This window comes from Lytechinus variegatus, chromosome 18 (assembly GCF_018143015.1).
Source record: "Lytechinus variegatus isolate NC3 chromosome 18, Lvar_3.0, whole genome shotgun sequence".
NCBI classification, from domain to species: domain Eukaryota; kingdom Metazoa; phylum Echinodermata; class Echinoidea; order Temnopleuroida; family Toxopneustidae; genus Lytechinus; species Lytechinus variegatus.
In genome coordinates, this window is record NC_054757.1 from 22,972,589 (window position 1) to 22,991,063 (window position 18,475).

The 18,475-nt window shown below is 33.8% G+C and overlaps 1 protein-coding gene across 1 annotated transcript in view; it reads right to left on the reverse strand.

The window, feature by feature from the left end:
* Window positions 1-433: 433 nt before the first annotated feature.
* The window catches only part of LOC121432238 (calcium/calmodulin-dependent protein kinase type II subunit alpha-like), a gene marked incomplete at its 5' end in the record, with an annotated part of 84,672 nt that continues 66,630 nt past the window's right edge, over window positions 434-18,475 (reverse strand). Inside the window, 6 exons of the mRNA XM_041630091.1 lie at window positions 434-5,631; window positions 6,036-6,150; window positions 7,308-7,402; window positions 8,946-9,021; window positions 11,402-11,488; window positions 16,434-16,451. Coding sequence (XP_041486025.1) covers window positions 5,508-5,631; window positions 6,036-6,150; window positions 7,308-7,402; window positions 8,946-9,021; window positions 11,402-11,488; window positions 16,434-16,451 — 515 coding nt within the window. The remainder of the gene's footprint in view (window positions 5,632-6,035; window positions 6,151-7,307; window positions 7,403-8,945; window positions 9,022-11,401; window positions 11,489-16,433; window positions 16,452-18,475) is intronic.

The window sequence follows — 18,475 nt, forward strand, 5'->3', positions numbered from 1 at the left end:
AATGTTTACTGTTTTGTTTCCGTTTGATTTCATGAGGAAAAAATACTTCAAAACATTTCAGTTATCATTCCTAGACAATTATGAACAATTTGAGTGTCAAATGAGTGTATAAATTGGATGTGTTTTGTTAGGGATTTGTGCCCCTACTGGCTCAAACCACAATTTTAAACCAGGGTTTACTTTAAACCCGAGTTCAGAATACAAGCTTATGGGTCTGAATGTATTTTCCCAACTAAATACAACACATGATTTTCATTGCTTGAGGATTCTTACAGCATTTCAAAACAAAAAAAGGGTTTATAGTCAAGAAAATCATGTTTGTAATGACTTTGAGTCTGATATTGATAAAAAGAAGTTCACCCCATCAAAAATTTGACTTGTATTGTATATAGAGAGATTTTTTAATAATTCAATCCTATTTTTCCTAATTCTGCAAGGAAAAATATCAGGGAAATGACCGTAGGAAAGGACAGAATTCTTCTGAGCCTCGGAGACTAATCCAGGGATTATTTGGTTCCAAAGGGATTAAATGAGATTATCCAAATATGATTTTAGCAAGTCATGAATTACTAGTAGAAAGGAAGATGCCCCGTAACAGCTACCCCAGCAGACGATATGGCTGATCTGACCTTTTGCACCCGACAATACTACTACATATAACCATATTATCTCTACTACATAAGTGAGAACCTCACCTCAGGTAAGTCTTTCTTGCACTCAAAAACATCTACATTTATGTGCAATTTGAAAAATATGTACATTCCCGAAGAGAAGAAAAACAGAAAGAAGTTTACATTGCAATGAGTAATATATAGATTGTACAAGTCTTTCGTTTCGTTGTAATGCATCAACCTGTTTATAGTGTGTATTTTGAAACACTTGATTCTTTAACCCTCATACTGCTACCTCTACCACCAGTGCAGAGTTTATATAGAGGTTGCTATGGGTACAAGAGTCAACATGTTAAGGTGCACAAATAAAGAGGTAATCTCATCAATGGATTCCGCTCCTGCAGATCCGTTCATTTCAATATTTTTTTTGTTTGCTCCTTTTTTTTTACTTTTTGCAGCAATCTTTAATAAAAGTGACTTGAAAAAATGGAACAAGAAATATTCACTCTCCGGTGAATATGAAAAATACACTACTTCTACAAATAACATGATTTGCTAGATATACTCATTAGAAAAATCAATATTAACACTAGTTACATTGCTTTTCAACAAAAAAGAAGAGAGATTTTATATATTCCATGACAAATATGCACATATATTTAGGAGCTAGCAATATATATTAAACATTGGTACACCAAACAATAATAATGATAATATCAATAATATAAATTTATCTAATTGCAAAGAAAAAGTTCATCTGAAAAAAGAAGGAAAAAGACATCTATAAATCATACATTTTTCATGAATAGAAAAGAAAATGCATTGCCTGAAAGGGGAATCAATATCAAACATAATAACCATATCATCAGTTCATGCTTAGGATAGATACATTATATATATCATAATACTAATCTACTTATCAGTGATTAAAATTGCTTATAACCAGTTATTAGTGCAGCCAAGGTACACCTTGAATTACCTAAGATATATCACAAAATCTTGAATAAATATGTATATTCACCTTTTTTGTTGCTTATTTTGCAGTTTTACATGTATGTCTGGCGACGATCAATTTTGTTTGACATGATTGAATTCCTACGAGATCTGTTGAAGAGATCACTCCTTGAGCAATCGGTCTCATCCCGCTTCCCTCTCGCTTATCAACTTTCAATAGAATCTTTACAGTGTTAACATATATTTACTCATATACATATACCATACATCAACATGAATAAAAATGAAGGAAAAAAAATCTTCGTTCCCTTATAGACACCATCGTCAGATAGACGGAGAGGACGTATAAATGTCCCGTTTTACATTGCATATTTAAGATCTACCTTTACTTCAAATCTTTCCCGCCATGCGATCCTATGACCAACTATGTGTACAGACAGTAATACAACTACTAAAATCTATTAAAGTCCTGTTTTATTTCAAACTTTCCGACATGTTTAAAAAAAGGCACAAATCCAGCTTAGAAAAAGCTGTAATTGTTGACAAAAGTATTGTTTCTTTTCTTTTACAAGAGAAATAGCTTGGGATTTGGGTGGACAATCACAGAGAAATGAGTCCATGGTGAGTTTCGATAAAAGAACAGTATCTCAGGAGGATTTCAACTCATCCTAAAAGGGGATACAAGTGGTTGGGAACAGATAACAAAAAAATCATATGTTCTTTTTCTTTCTCCGGTGGGTTGTATTTCTTCATCAAACTCCTAATTGCATCTTCTCATATAACAGTCTTTTTGCACAACAATCAACTTTGACAGCTATTGCACTTACACGTATGAATGAAAGAAATCAACAAGTGCTTTGTACGTCCTTTCTTTTGCTCTGCAAAGTGGCGTATTCATCATTCCAATTTACATGAGCTAAACTGATAGGGCAATTTGACAAAGAGGTTCATGTACAACAGAAAACAGTTTCACAAACATGACTGGGTATGATTTATTTGGTTTAATGGAAGGAAAGTAAAATCAGTTGGTTAGAATTTACATTATGTAGCCTTTTATCTCCAACAGTCAGGAATCAAAGGAATTCTACATCGATCTTTCAAATATCTGACAGATGATACAGGATTGACAACATGTCAACCAAGTTTGCAACAAAAGCAGTAATGGTAGTGAATCTTGACATGACTTGGAAAGAGTTGCTACTACCGCCAGGGGGGGGGGATTTGACCACAACAGGGGTTTCAAAAGTCAAATACTCTTAAAGTCTTTGGCAACATGTAGGCATGTCTTTCATGCATATGAGAGTACTTAGATAGTCCTCATTCGGTGACTGAATACAGCAAGAGTATGATTTTGAGAATTCAGAATTGAAAATACTTTTTGAGAACAACAAGATTCAAGTACAACAGGCAGGTGATTTAGCTCCAAAAAATTCCCAAACTATGCATCTTAAATTCCAGCATACTAATGGCAGATTTTAAATGGACTGATTAGATCAGTGTGGCAAGGACGAAAGGATATTGACATTACATTTTTTCAACAAACACAATGGATGAAGGATATGGTGATTTTGATGATAACATCAAAAAGGCAATTCATGTTTCACAATTAATATTTGAGGTTTCAAATGAGGGTTTGGTATCTCAAAGAAGATGATCTCACGTAAGGATTTTGATATAGAATACACAAACTGACCTGCATATGCCTGAGAGTTGGCTTGTCAATGAGTATGATGAAAATCTATCTCGGGGATAACCAAATCTAACAGTGAATATAGAATAAAGATAAAAGGATTCATCTCACTGTCAGCATTCCATGGCACGTTGAAATGTCGACAAGATAATATGTCCAATACTGTTTTCTGCTAGATTGCTATAAAGGACATATTATTTCATATTCTTTGGGATCATGAAACTCAATACCGTAACAAACCTTCATTTTACTGTTACAAGTCAGATTGTCCAAAATATCATTACAAATTTTATATTAGACATGAAGAAACAAAAACTTCCAATCAAATTTCCTTCCTTTTCAAACCAGATCTGTAATTCAATTCAATTTCATTTGATTCAACCAACCGTTCTTCAACATCAAAATTGTCAAGAATACCCTTTATACACATCATTTACTTCTTCACTGAATTGCAACCGTTAAGAAAATGTGAAATCTATATGGAGTGAGATAGAAAGAAAGTGAGGTTTCAAACACTGAATCACACACTGGAAATACATCTCAAAAGCTTAGGGTTCTTGGGATACAAAAAAAGGGCGTCTCCCATCTACAAATCTTCTCAATCACAAAGATGCATCTTGAAACCACAAAGAGTTTCTTGCAAATGTAGCAGAGATTGGTCGTTAACCGGAGATTTTTCAACGGAGGATGGAAAATGAGGTGCCACAATAATAACAAAACCAATCTGGAACGAAACAATCTAGGACACCATTACCAACGTAATAGGGATATCCAGAAGATATTACCAGAATTCTTCTGAATAAGTCGCATACATAAATTCTTGAAAAGGTAACCTAGAATAAACAGATTATACGGTATATCGTCTTCATCTACACACAGAGTACACATTTAATTCAATGTGGATATCTAAAAGCGATTTCCAACAAATGTTTTTTGTTCATGTTACTGACCACGAGATGGTAGGAGAAAAGAGTTGCAATTTTCATGCCTTAAGAGGTCATTAAAATAAAAACAAAATTCTGGAGGTTTGCCCCTTTACAAGAGGACTACACTCATGAATATACCCTTTACATACATGTAATAGACAGGAATTATAACTAATACTATACAGAAAAAAAGCATCAATATTATTCACAAACATACACACATCTCTTTTGACAAACACATGGATACTAAATTCAACCAAATAACACCTTTTTCCCCAGAATATATTCAATTTTTCCCTCGCGAGCCTTCCATTAGGTAATAAACCATGTCAATCGTATTATTACCCATAATTCCACAGTGGGTCGATTATTCATCAAAATCATGTCATCAAAACAAACAGCTCTTACTACAAACCTGAGATTTGGTTCTTGTTTTTCTTTCTCAGCATCAAAACACATGGTGGAATATCATCAACCTTTAAACCAATCAAAATTCCACCAAGTAACCATACTACACCATCTATTTAGACAGGCATCAACCTTCTATATTTTAGCAAATATCTCTCTCCACCGACCACTGTGGTAAATAAATCAAAAGTTAGGAGGCATTTTGGAATCCCGTCCAACAAACATGGTCCTATGTCAACTGCCAGACTAAAAAGCACATGCTGAAAGTCTGCATCAATGTTAAGGTGTATCTTTAACACCATGTTTTCTTCAAACACCAGTTGACACTTTTTAGTGCATTAACAATGCCATGGTGTTTATTCTGAACAATGGCTCATTGATAACACTAAGCCTTGGTGTAATAATCAACACCTCATCTCATCATCAATCAGCTCTTTGCATCATTCAAGGCAAATCACTTTAAATCTTAAAAACTCAAACTGAGGATTAACTGTTTCTTTCTCTTTCTGTCAAAATTCATTCAAGCAATTAAGAGCATTATGCTCGGATCCCCTAAAATCATTTCTCATCAGATGAAAGTTCAGCTACCCTCTAGCTTGTTCAAGTTAAATGAATGATGCTGGCTCTTCAAATCAAACCATCAATACCTTGCTGGATCCCTATCACCCCGCTCTCCAATAGAGGGCGCCCTACCAGACACACACATAGAAGGAAAGAGAGAAGTATATTACCACATTCTATCAGATCTCAACAAAATAAAGCTTTGCTTCTATGCACTCTCTCAAAGAGGCGGATTTCAATCCTTGTTATTTTTTTTCTCAAAAATTATTTGTTTTATTTGGTAAGTCATGAGACAACAGTCCTCCGCCTCCATTTCTCTAGCCAGTCTTAAGAGGGTCCTAGGTTGCCTTTCAGGGGTTACTTGCTACCCATGCTCATGCTAGGTTGGCCTGTCCTGTGAAAGTGAATTACGACCCACTTGCCGTCACGGCGGTGCCATAATCGTGTCTCTTCTGATTGATGAGTCACTGGATTTCCGGCCCTGTGGGTGGGATGGGAAGAAATACAATAGTGAGACGATGGCGACGAAGATAAAGATTATGATAAAGCTGCTTCAGAGTGGATATTTCTTTATAACCCGACCAAAATTTGATCAGAGCATGGCCAAAATAAGACAGAGATCCATAAAATGGCAAATATCATTTTTTTAAATATTGCCATAAACTGATAACATCAACTATCGTCCTGCATTTGTGTGACTTTGGATTCCCCAAAGCGATCACGTATGAAGCATGTATGGGACTCCATACAATTCTATCCTAGCCATTCTAGTATGACCATTCTATCCTAGTATAACCCTTCCCAAAGACCTATTTATCATATTCTTTCTTAATAATATGAAAAGAAATTGAAGAAAAAAACCCACAAAACAAAGATCCATCTTACTTGTCAATAAACTGTGTAAGCCTGACGTAAGCAATTGCTGCTGAATCATCACCTAAGAGATGAACTCTAGGATGTAAGATGGTCACATTCCGGTTTCGACTGTTCTTATTCCACACTGTCAAACATAAAAGAATGATAAAGAGAAAACATGATCAGGGAATGTTTCACAAAGGGTTAAGTGATACCTAGACAAATGTTTAAACACCAACGCGCAGTTGTAATTCAACGCGTAATCGGATTTATAGATACGAGGAAGTGTGCGCCCAGTGAGCATGATCCAAACAATGCAGTGAGATATATATATATATATATATATATATACCACATACAGAGGAAACTTAAGTGCAACTCCTACTCACACTTAAATCAATGTGAAACACCCCATAGGATGATGTAAACATCATTTGGAATGATAATGTATTCATGTGGCATCCATTTGGAATCCTTACAGACAATATGATACAAAGGCCCTGTTGTACAAAGAGTTACGATTGATCGGATCAATCGTAACTCTATGGAAATCCATTACTGTCATAATTTTTCTACAAAAAATTTGCACAATGTCCTTTTTATGCAAAGAGAAGCGCAGTGAATTTTCAAGAAAACAATGAAAGCATGAATATACATCACAGCTAGAAAATATTTTGAACAAACATCCATAATAGATGTTGACGTTGCTGGCCGTCCATAGCTGCGATTGATCGGATCAATCGTAAATCTTTGTACAACAAGGCCAAGATGTATCTCTCCACAGCCTGTCTCACATTGTCAGGGCTTCCAAGCTTGTGCAACAAAAAGGGAATGGGTCACCAAGAATCTCAATCCAAAGCTACCAACCACTAGGAATGAGAAACTATATTCCATGATCCCCAATATTATATCTTTCACCAAAAGTTTTATTTTCAAAGACTGACCCCTAATGAGCTTTGGCCTTGGCCTATTTTTCCATAGGGAATCATAATTAATGCAGGAAAGGTTAAAACTATTAATTGAATGAAAAAACAATAACATTCATGGCAAAAATGTAATGGTTTACAGCTCAACAAAGTACATTGAAAAGGAACATTAAGAACAATAATACCTTCCTTCTCTGAAAGATAAAGAAACAGAAAAACAGAGAAAGAGAGAGAATGAGAAGAGGACTTTTCTAGATCTAAGGCTCTGAAAATGTGGGTGCGACTGATTTATAAGACCCCCCATCCCCCCCTCCCCGATAAAATTAAGAAATAGCCGGGGTTATAAAGGGTTAGCAGATAACCGTCTTAAACTTACATGTGTCAAAATAAAACTTGTGGAAATCAGTTCCTTCTATGAGAAATCCATTGGCCTCTGGTTCAAAACAAGTCATATGTGGATCACATAGTTTGCTGAAAGAATAAAAGAATGATGAAACATCGCAATCAATAGCTCATGGATTATGGTATCAATAAAATGCTACAACATGATAAGTGGAGGTGCATCATCAGTCTAAAAAGAAAACACAATAGGAATTCATGGGATCAGTGCACACCTACCAGCATTGAGAATTGTAAGCAACCATTCTTAGGGTAAAAATCACAGTTTAGGATATCTAAAGACTTCTAACAATGACTTCATATTGGCAAATTATTTGAATTTCTCTTACCACACTTGTTCAAAATGAGAAGGATGCTTTAGGGATTACATATAAAAAGTCTCTTATCCTTTTTTCCCTTCATCATCATCTGCTATAATCTTTAAAGGGCTATGCAGCCTATCTTGAATTTCTAAAAAAACAATTATTTTTTTTTACCAAACATGCCATGAGATATTATGTCTGCATCAAAAACTAATTAATCTGACTAAACAATTACCTGCACTGTATACTTGCAAACGAGAAAACCCAATGTGTGTCAAGATTTATTTAAATCTGTCTCATGGACTACTTAAATCTGTCTTAAGGACTACTTAATTCTGCCTAAGGACTACTTACATCTGTCTCAAGGACTACTTACATCATCCTCAAGGACTACTTAGATCTGCCAAAGGACTACTTACATCTTCCTCAAGGACTACTTACATCTTCCTCAAGGACTACTTACATCTGTCTCAAGGATTACTTAAATCTGTCTCAAGGACTACTTAAATCTGTCTCAAGGAATACTTAAATCTGTCTCAAGGACTACTTATGTCTGTCTCAAGGACTACTTACATCTTCCTCAAGAACTACTTACATCTGTCTCAAGGATTACTTACATCTGTCTTAAGGACTACTTAAATCTGTCTCAAGGAATACCTAAATCTGTCTCAAGGACTATTTATATCTGTCTCAAGGACTACTTACATCTTCCTCAAGAACTACTTACATCTGTCTCAAGGATTCCTTACATCTTCCTCAAGGACTACTTACATCTGTCTCAAGGACTAGTTACATCTATATCAAGGACTTCTTTAATCTGTCTCAATGATTAATCTAATCTGCCTGATAGACTACTTACATTTGTCTAATTCTGCCTCAAGAATTATATATGCCTCAAGTAACATATCTGCCCAAAAGAATATTTATATTGGCTTAAAGCTGCTTACATCTGATCAACAAATACATGTATTTGTCTTAAAGACTAATTAAACCCACCTCTAGGATTACTTACATCGGCCTAAATGACTACTTTTAATTGCCTCAAGGATTTCTTATATTTGACCAAAGGAATACTATGTTTGTAGTTACATCTGCTTCAAGGATTACTTACATCAGCCTCAATGACCATCTACTTCACAAACTACTTTCATTTGCCCAGAAGACCACTTTCATCTGCCTCAATGGCTGGATACATCTGCCTAAAGAAAACTTACATCTGTCTCTTGGACTACTTTAACACACATTCTACCTTTGAGGTTTTGTACTCGTATCTTGATTTAAAGAATGTTAAATATATCTTAAATACTACTTACGTGTATGATTCAAAGTCGCCTACATTAATTGCCTCTAGAAGAGATTCTGTCATCTTGATGATATCTTGCTTCCGCACTGGATGAAAATAATCAGAAATAAATGAAATAAAGGAAGAGATGGAAATTGAAAGGTGGCTGAGAAAAAAGGTTAAGTGTGCTTACATAATTCTTCACATTTGTATTTTTATCAGGAAAATTATGGCATATCATCACCTGATCATACCTAAAAATGCTCAAACATCAACTTAAGAAAATATTATTCCTAGTATTGTAACAATAAACCTCACAAACATTGAGAACTAATGACACTTGTTTTAGTTGTTTTAATGCTTTGAATTCAAAAATCTGTTCTATGGTGTCTTCAAATTATTTTTTTTTCAAAATTACCCTACTATGTAAAGTTTCAATGATACTAAAGTCAATTTAAAATTAAGAATAGTATCTGTAGAGTAGCACTTTTAACCCGCTCATGTCAGATGTTTTCGCTCAAAGCAAGTGATTAGTCCAAACGAGAAAGTATGTTTTTTAAGGGCATTTTCCAATTTGCTAGTTGAAATGAATGAGAAATTTGCCTTGGATGGAAATAGGTTCATTTGTGAACATAGCATAAGTTTAGCAGGTGAGTGTGCCATCTTGGCCAGTGCACAATGTTGCACAAGACTGCATAAAGTTGTGAAATACAGCGAGCGTGCATAAAACAAGTCTCACAAATACAACATTGCAATGTGAACAACTTTAGTGCATTTTTTCTTCTTCAAAATAATCCAAAATGTGATTGTTATTTGTGAATACAATGCATGCCTCGCATGGTATAATGAAGAGCAAATGTTCCAAGTCTCAATGAATCAGAAAATGTAATGTATTCTTTTCATTTCAAACAATTTACAGATCATTCATAATTTTTACAGATTTCTCCATGTCTCTATTGGTCTTCAAAGATCTTCTGTTAATGTCAACTACACAATCACATATTACCAAAAGTAATATATCCTACGCCCTGTAAGAAGACCAGTCACCAATAGTGGCCACACCCACTTTTAGATATAAATCATATCAATCAAAATCTGGATTCTAGCTATTTTTCTTTTTACCAATTTTAGGGTTCTGATATATTTGGATCCTTACAGCTCCTTGCTTACCAGCCAATCCCCATCTTGCATTCTAACCATGAAATGAGATAACTAATCCTAACCACGCCCATTTTATGGCCCGAGTTTACTAATCCTAACCACGCCCATTTTATGGCCCGAGTTTACTAATCCTAACCACGCCCATTTTATGGCCCAAGTTTACTAATCCTAACCACGCCCATTTTATGGCCCAAGTTTACTAATCCTAACCACGCCCATTTTATGGCCCAAGATTACTAATCCTAACCACACTCACTTCATGGCCCAAGATTACTAATCCTAACCACGCCCAATTTATGGCTCAAGATTACTAATCCTAACCACACCCATTTTATGGCCTTAGATTACTAATCCTGACCACACCCATTTTATGGCCTTAGATTACTAATCCTACCACACCTATTTTATGGCCTTAGATTACTAATCTTGACCACACCCATTTCATGGCCCTAGATTACTAATCCTAACCACACCCATTCTATGGCCCAAGATTACTAATCCTAACCACGCCCATTTTATGGCCCAAGATTACTAATCCTAACCACACCCATTTTATGGCCTTAGATTACTAATCCTGACCACACCCATTTTATGGCCTTAGATTACTAATCCTACCACACCCATTTTATGGCCTTAGATTACTAATCTTGACCACACCCATTTTATGGCCCTAGATTACTAATCTTGACCACACCCATTTTATGGCCTTAGATTACTAATCCTACCACACCCATTTTATGGCCTTAGATTACTAATCTTGACCACACCCATTTCATGGCCCTAGATTACTAATCCTAACAACACCCATTCTATGGCCCAAGATTACTAATCCTAACCAAACCCATTTTACGGCACAAGATTACTAATCCTTACCACACCTATTTTATGGCCTTAGATAACTAATCCTAACCACACCCATTTTATGGCCTTAGATTACTAATCCTAACCACACCCATTTTATGGCCCTAGATTACTAATCCTAAACACACCCATTCAGGGATACCATGCCCCCTTCTGTCTTGTATCCTAACCATGTCTACTTTGATGAACTAAGTTTATTTATCCTAGCCAAAACCACTTTACAGACTGAGATATCTAATTCTAACCAAGCCAGTTTATCTGGTCTGAGATTACTAATCCTAACCATGACCACTTCTAAAAGTAAACTGATAATGCTAATCCTAACCACACCCATTTTTATGGACTGAGAACACTAATCATAACCATGCCCATTTTTTTATAAACTGACACTTCTACTCTTAACCTTGCCCATTTTATAAACTACGATTACTAATCCTAACCACACCCAATTTGGGGTATACCAACCTCTAAGATCATCCTCATCCATTGTGCTGCCCTCTGGAGACTCCTTGATGCCATTATCTTTCTTCTGCAGTTGTAGAGTCCGGGTGGCTGTTCCAATAAAGAGAAGTCTTCATCAAAAACCAGTTCCAAAGAAAATAAAATTGTTTTTCTACAACTATAAAAATAAAATTGTTTTGAATTCTTTTTTTTTTTGCTGACTTCTTCCACTTCATACGCATGGATAGCAATTAATGGACTTTAACAACTGAAAGTGCATTCATGATTACTATTATAGATGATATATAAAAAAAATAATGCATTCTGGGATAGGTATGAATACACTCTATGCTTTGATAACATATTTTGGCAATATAATTTTTTCTACGAGTCATTAATCTATTCATGCCATCTTTGGGATAATCCGATGTTACCGTTTTGGGAAGGTAAGTAACAAATGTCAAATGAGGCATTGGATGGGTGATAGAATAACTATTTAAAATAGATATAAGCGAAATATTTTATAACAATTCGATATGAAACATTCCATTGTATGTTGCAAATTCATGATAAAATTCATGTTAGTCATGTATTCTGTGTGGTTTGAAAGAACTTCCCTTGTGCATGTTATCTTTAATTATTCAACAATTAATCACAAAAATACCATTAATTAAATGACAACAATTAAGATACGAAATAACTTAATTCTTTTTTAGAAATATATTACAATTTATGTATTTCACAGAGGTACAAGTTAGAAAGGCGATGTAATTTCATATAAAGCTGAAACTTTTTGTTTTCTGTAACCAATTGTCCAAAGGTTGTAGAATATAGTTCTGAAATTGTCTAAAATGGTTAACATTTTGAACTCCTTTCATTATCAATATGACTCTTCTTGGCTGTTTGGGATAACTCCTATTTTTTTCTTTGAAAAGTTCATTTTTGGGTCAAGAAGATTGATTGAAAGTGCACTTAAACATGCAAGCTGTTTGTGAAATCTTCAGCAGCCATGCATGGATATTCCAAGATTTATATGACATATATAAATCACTTATTCGGGTATGATCAAATAAGGTAGATTGCTGTCCATAAAATCTTTAAGTGGAATAAAAATGAAATTTTAATAGCGCACTTTATCAGAGAATTTATTCAATATGAGACACATAAATATTAAAAGTGATAGGAAAAGATTTAACTATAACGACAGAATAATATAGTGATGGATTGCAGAGAATTAATGATCAAATTGAATTTCACACATCCTAAACTAAAACAGATAAAAATATGCATTAGACATTGTTTCAAACAGTAAGCAAAATGAATTCTTTAGATAAGAAATGAAATCAATTCATTACAGAAGATGTAAAATATTGCAAGATGGAGGTTAATGATCAGTTAAAGAAACTTAAAAGTGGTTTGTCAGAGAATACAGAATGTCAAAAATATCTTAAGCATGTTTTGGCAATGAAATTCTAAAGAAATTATTATCAAATGGAACATTGAGAGCTTTATTAAGAGGATAAAGAGTGCAATGTTAAATTTGTTTCATACTGATTTCATAATCTGTCTACTGGTATACAATTAATCAATAGAGTTTTTTAAGTCTCATTATCTTTTCTTTATCACTTCCCTGAGTTATATTATTATGAAATTATTTTGAGTACTAATTTTCAACATTACCCCTTAAGAATAAGAGCCAACCCAGCATTAAAATAAAATAGAATAAAATTGATAATCAAACTTAAAAGAAGGTCCAATAAGATATAAATTGACATAAATCAAAATGAGCATTAAATTTGAAGTAAAAAAAAGAAAGAAGCATATGAATGTAATCATTTGCATGCATATGACCACTTCATGCAATCAATATTAGAATGAATGAACATTATAAACATGAGTGATTATATGATTCATGCACAATCCTCCAAGGAACCTGTTAAATGTCCTCACATGCAACAATCTGAAAATGAATATTGAATTAATGACAGATCTTTCAAAAATACCTTAACCATAAATCAGCATGCTTAAACTAATGATTTTTATTTTAAAAATGAATTCATGCACTCGGTATGAAACGAATTCCTACATGTTTCATACAGTATTGCAGTGATGTGTCACACTTGTATTTCCTTTCTCATTTTACCACTTCTTGTGGGTTTTATAATAATTAATATTATGAGAGGGTATTCATTTTGTTTTGATAATCTATGAATGCTACAAATATATTCATCATTAAATAAACATCATAATTTAAAATTTCTTTCATCAAAGTCCTTTTCTTTTGATCTCACAATAAGTGCACGTAATACTGAGGTATTTTTCTAATGGTGTAAAACAACATTTCGGGCAACTTTTTTCTTTATGTTCTTTATGTAATTCATTTCAGCGCAGCTATAGCGGGATGTCTAGTAGCATTTCTATTTCTTTTTTCATTAGAATAAAAACTGTCTTAACTGCACTTTGAAGTAAAGAAGCAATATTGTATGTAAAAAAGCAACAACTATATTATGAAAGTGATGACAAAACACATAACAAATATATAGAGTAATTCGTGACATTCGATTTTCTGACCTTGTAAAAAAAACAGTGGAAAGTACTACTTAAATAGGCTCTCCATAATTGTATTAGTCATATAATCATAACATATAACTATACAGGAACATGTAAATGTTAAGCAAGATAAATATACAAGAATGCCATTATTTGTGTTAGTCAATCATAAGTGAATAATCATCATTATTAATCAAAATATCACTCAATGCATAAAAAATCATATACATTTCCTTGTGAGTAGAATACAAGTGACATTGATAATACAAACTTGTATATTCCTGATTAAATGTCTATTAAAATACTTCCTTTTGAATTGGATGTATATGAATCGAGATATGAACCAAAGTGGGGCTGATCAACCATAAACATAGTACTATGAAATAACATTATTCATTATCCCTCAAAGATCTTACTAGATATCCCAAAACCTTACGAGTATAAGAAAAGGGAAAATATCTTTAGAATGTGGCAATTTGTACTCAAGTGTTTTCTATTTAAATATACAAGTATATAAGTATACATTACTATTTTGTCTCAAAAGATAACATTCAAGTACATTTGTATGATGTGTTAGTTTGCTTAGTAACCAAAAGTATACTGGTAACTGGTGTATATTACAATTAAATCCCCAAACCAGGATAGAGTGAATATATCAAATAACCTTTGAAAAAGACCTATATTTCCAAATGAATCTAAAAAAATGATCAAATGGCACGGCATTGCTCTAGTCTTAACTGCACTATGGGGAAAAAAGTACATGGATATACATGAAGATGCTTTGCTGCTTTCAAAGCAAACACGTCTTCTTAAATTAACAAATGCCTATCGGCGTAACATATGAATGGAATGATAAGCACTGATACATAATGAGATTATAAGTGTAGCCTAAAATTCATTTCCCCCTTTTTTATATTTTCCCTCATAACACCATCATCTTATTTTAGTTCTCACATGTCAGTTATTGCAGGTTTTTACCATGTTCCCTATGAAAAAATCCCACATATATCATTTACAGACCATAAGATTTTAAGCATACCAAACTATAACGACCTAATGTACAAAAACAAAAAAATAATGAAAAATTATCATTTTCACAAACCAGACACTGTCTTTCTCTTTAGTTATTATTTTCCATAGCCATATCCAACTTCCTGTTCTTCAATATCAATGCAAAACCTCAATATTCTTTAAATCGATAATTTGAATAACCATTGTCAAAATCGATGTCCAAAAAATGTAAAAAGATTAGAAACAGATACGCTGTTTACAATCAAATAAACCATATAACTTTTATCTGATGAATAAAATAAAAAGTGATGATTGATTAAGAAATTAAATATTACAATCAGGTAAGAAATTATAGTAAATGGCTAATCTAGTACAAGACTGGATAAATCCCACACATGCAAAGATGAGACTGTCAGAAATTAATTAAATGTTATAATAACGACTTGTACAAATTCAGTTTTGAAATGTATTATATTAAAAAAAACAGATACACATGCAGTTGGATTTGAACTTATCCACAGAATCTATATCATGCAATTCTGATTTGATAACACACTCTTTAAATCTACTAGAATGAGTATAACTGACACGTTAAAGCAAGGGTTCTCAATTAGCAACACATGTCACTTGTAATGCATCGGGGCTCGCAAAGTCAATATGAAAAATAAAAAATAGATAAATATATTTCCATTTTCTTTAAATTGAATCGATTAATAATGTAAATTAGATTATCAATAGCAGTTTGGGAGGATTAGAGTCCCCATGTTTTGGCTTCAGGGAGACGGGCTCTGACCACTCTCTGACCCACCGCTATGGCAGGCAAAGCAGGCCCCTAGACCCCATGCTATGAAAATTTGTTCATTATGCATGTTGTACAGAGGCGCAGTACATATTTCCAAAACAATAAAAAAATAATAATTGAGAACCCTGTGTTCATGTATTCATAATGTTCAAAGTCAGTAAAAATTGTCATGCATTTTCATCAACGTTTATGCTCGTAAGAAATTGGAATCAATTTTGTTAAACAGACTTGTTCAAATATAACAAGGATCCAAGATGCAGTCACGAGATTTCTAATAAGCATTCAAGATTCTGCAATACTAGTAATCCAATCACAGCGCAAGAAAGCCATTAATGCACAATGAAGAGAAAGATTCAAGCACAAGCCAACCGGAGTTATACCATTCTGCCGCTAACAAAAACATGCTGTACTTCTCTGTCGGAAGCAATCTTGATTATCAAAGATGATATTAGTTTGAGGATTAAATGAAATGGAAAATATGGACACAAGTACTCGAAAATGGACACTAAGGATGAGTTATCGCAATGAGATATAGACAGAGCAACGTGCATTTATGAGATGTTTGAAATGACTCTGAAGAATACTAAAAGTTACAAAACTCCACTTAGAAAATAGCCAGATGTAGAGAAAATTGTTTTGATAAAGGGAAAAGATAAACGTAGATGATTTGAACAAACGGACAGTCGATCTTACCCTTTTCTTGACTGCCCCCTATTGTAAACACGCAGGCAAATTGGATACAAATAAAAGAATAAAATAACAGAATGGAACAAACTAATGTTGATGTGTCATTAGAAATAACATGCTCAATAAAACAAATGTCTTGCTACAAATGAATGAGTTTTACTTCGAACAAACTTGTTGAAAGGATGTTCCAACGGCCAACAGGTCACTGTTCACATGACGTGTAAAGACCCTTTGATGGCTAGCATACGGTATATCATCGCACATGCTGATTATCAAAGGGTAGTACACCAAATGGAAGAGAACCATGTTGTACACAAATCATGGCAATGGAAACATACCTATGATCTAATCATTCAATGTATGCATTAAAGTTGGGATGAATTAAACTCTTAAATGTTACATTGACACATTTTTCTACTTACATCCTTATTCTTACCATAATGCATGTACATGCAATTTGATGGGTTAGAGGTCATTATTAAGGTATACTGTCCGCTGGTTTAGCAGTGGTATAATCAATGGCCAGCATGATGATGAATTTGTCGAACAAAAGTATCCAAGCAATGATAAAAACTTATTTTTCGTAAATAAAAAAAACATTGGAAATCTTACAAAATACATGTCATGTGTCTGTGTTCTTGGTACCCCTGTTACCTGTATGATTGACAACTCAAGGTAGCAAATAAGGGGGTCGTTGCCACAAAGCTCTTTATAACTTATGCAAGACTCTATGCGCAACTTCAGGCATTCAACCCCTTCCTGCGCTAAATAGGATATGCCAATGTTGCTGACCTAGCACATAAGAACACATTCCAGTCATGCATTAAGTAAGTTATGTGTAAGTTAAAAACAGCATTATGTATTAATTAATACAAAATGTCGGGTCTAAATCCCATAAGTGTTTCATGAAATATAACCATCATATCATGAAGTATAAGTCCAAAGAGATAAATGTTTACAATCTAAGTTAATCACGCTCATTGATTCAATTAGGTTTGCGAAAATAAATTCAATAAGTTGAATAAAGATAGTTTTACTCATAACATTAGCTTTGAAAGAGGCTGAGGACCTGTGTTAAAGAAGATGGAATCAAATTCTTTTACTATCAGAATTAGTTTTTATACTTGTACGGATTCTTCATACAGTTTATTAACTCTCAGGTTTGAATTCAGGGTTTACCAAAAACACAAGAACACACTGACATGATATTGTCATTATTCATTGCTGTTGCTACCTTACTTTCATCCAATAAACCATTTTCTTTTTTCTAAAAAGCACTTTAACTTGAAGAAGCTCATTCCAGTCCTTAAATGTGTACCAGCAAACCAATTCCATAAGATGAATTAAGAAATTACCAAGATAAAACCCAAAACAGACTGATAGAAAGAGAGTTAGAAACAAGAATGAAATAAAGGGACAGTAGAAAAGAGTGAAAAGAGGGTATGTATAATAAGGAAAATATGAAGTAGAATGGAAGTACATAAAGAGAGAAGGGCAAAGAATGAAACAGACTAAATTGAGTGGGTTATTTGTGTTGGTAGATGTCTACACACTACAATCCTTACATGTCATAAGCATATCAAGGTCTGTTCCTACTGTTAAAATATATAGAGTATATCATTGAGATGAGGCAACATGTGTGCAGCCACAATTTCTACATTATTGCCTCGTATGCAAAAGAGGAACACTAAGGTTTTTACAGTAGGAACAGGCCCTGAGCCGAGATCACCACTATTGTTTATACATGCACATGGTATCATGTCTGAATGCCACAAAAAAACTGTCTGACCACCAGTCTGCCATTCCCTAACCCTCTCCTGACATAAAACAAGATAGAACTTGGTTTTGAGGCTGAGACTTGCTTACATTTTAATGTGACTCACGCTCAAAAATATATATATTGGTAGATAACATTCAATGTGAATAATAATTTGGATGAGCAGAATTCGGGCATTGCAATGTCTTATTAACATTAAGAATGCATAAACAAATCAAGAAATATGGTTACATTTGTACAGAAGTTGATTTTAAAAAAATGAACAAACATA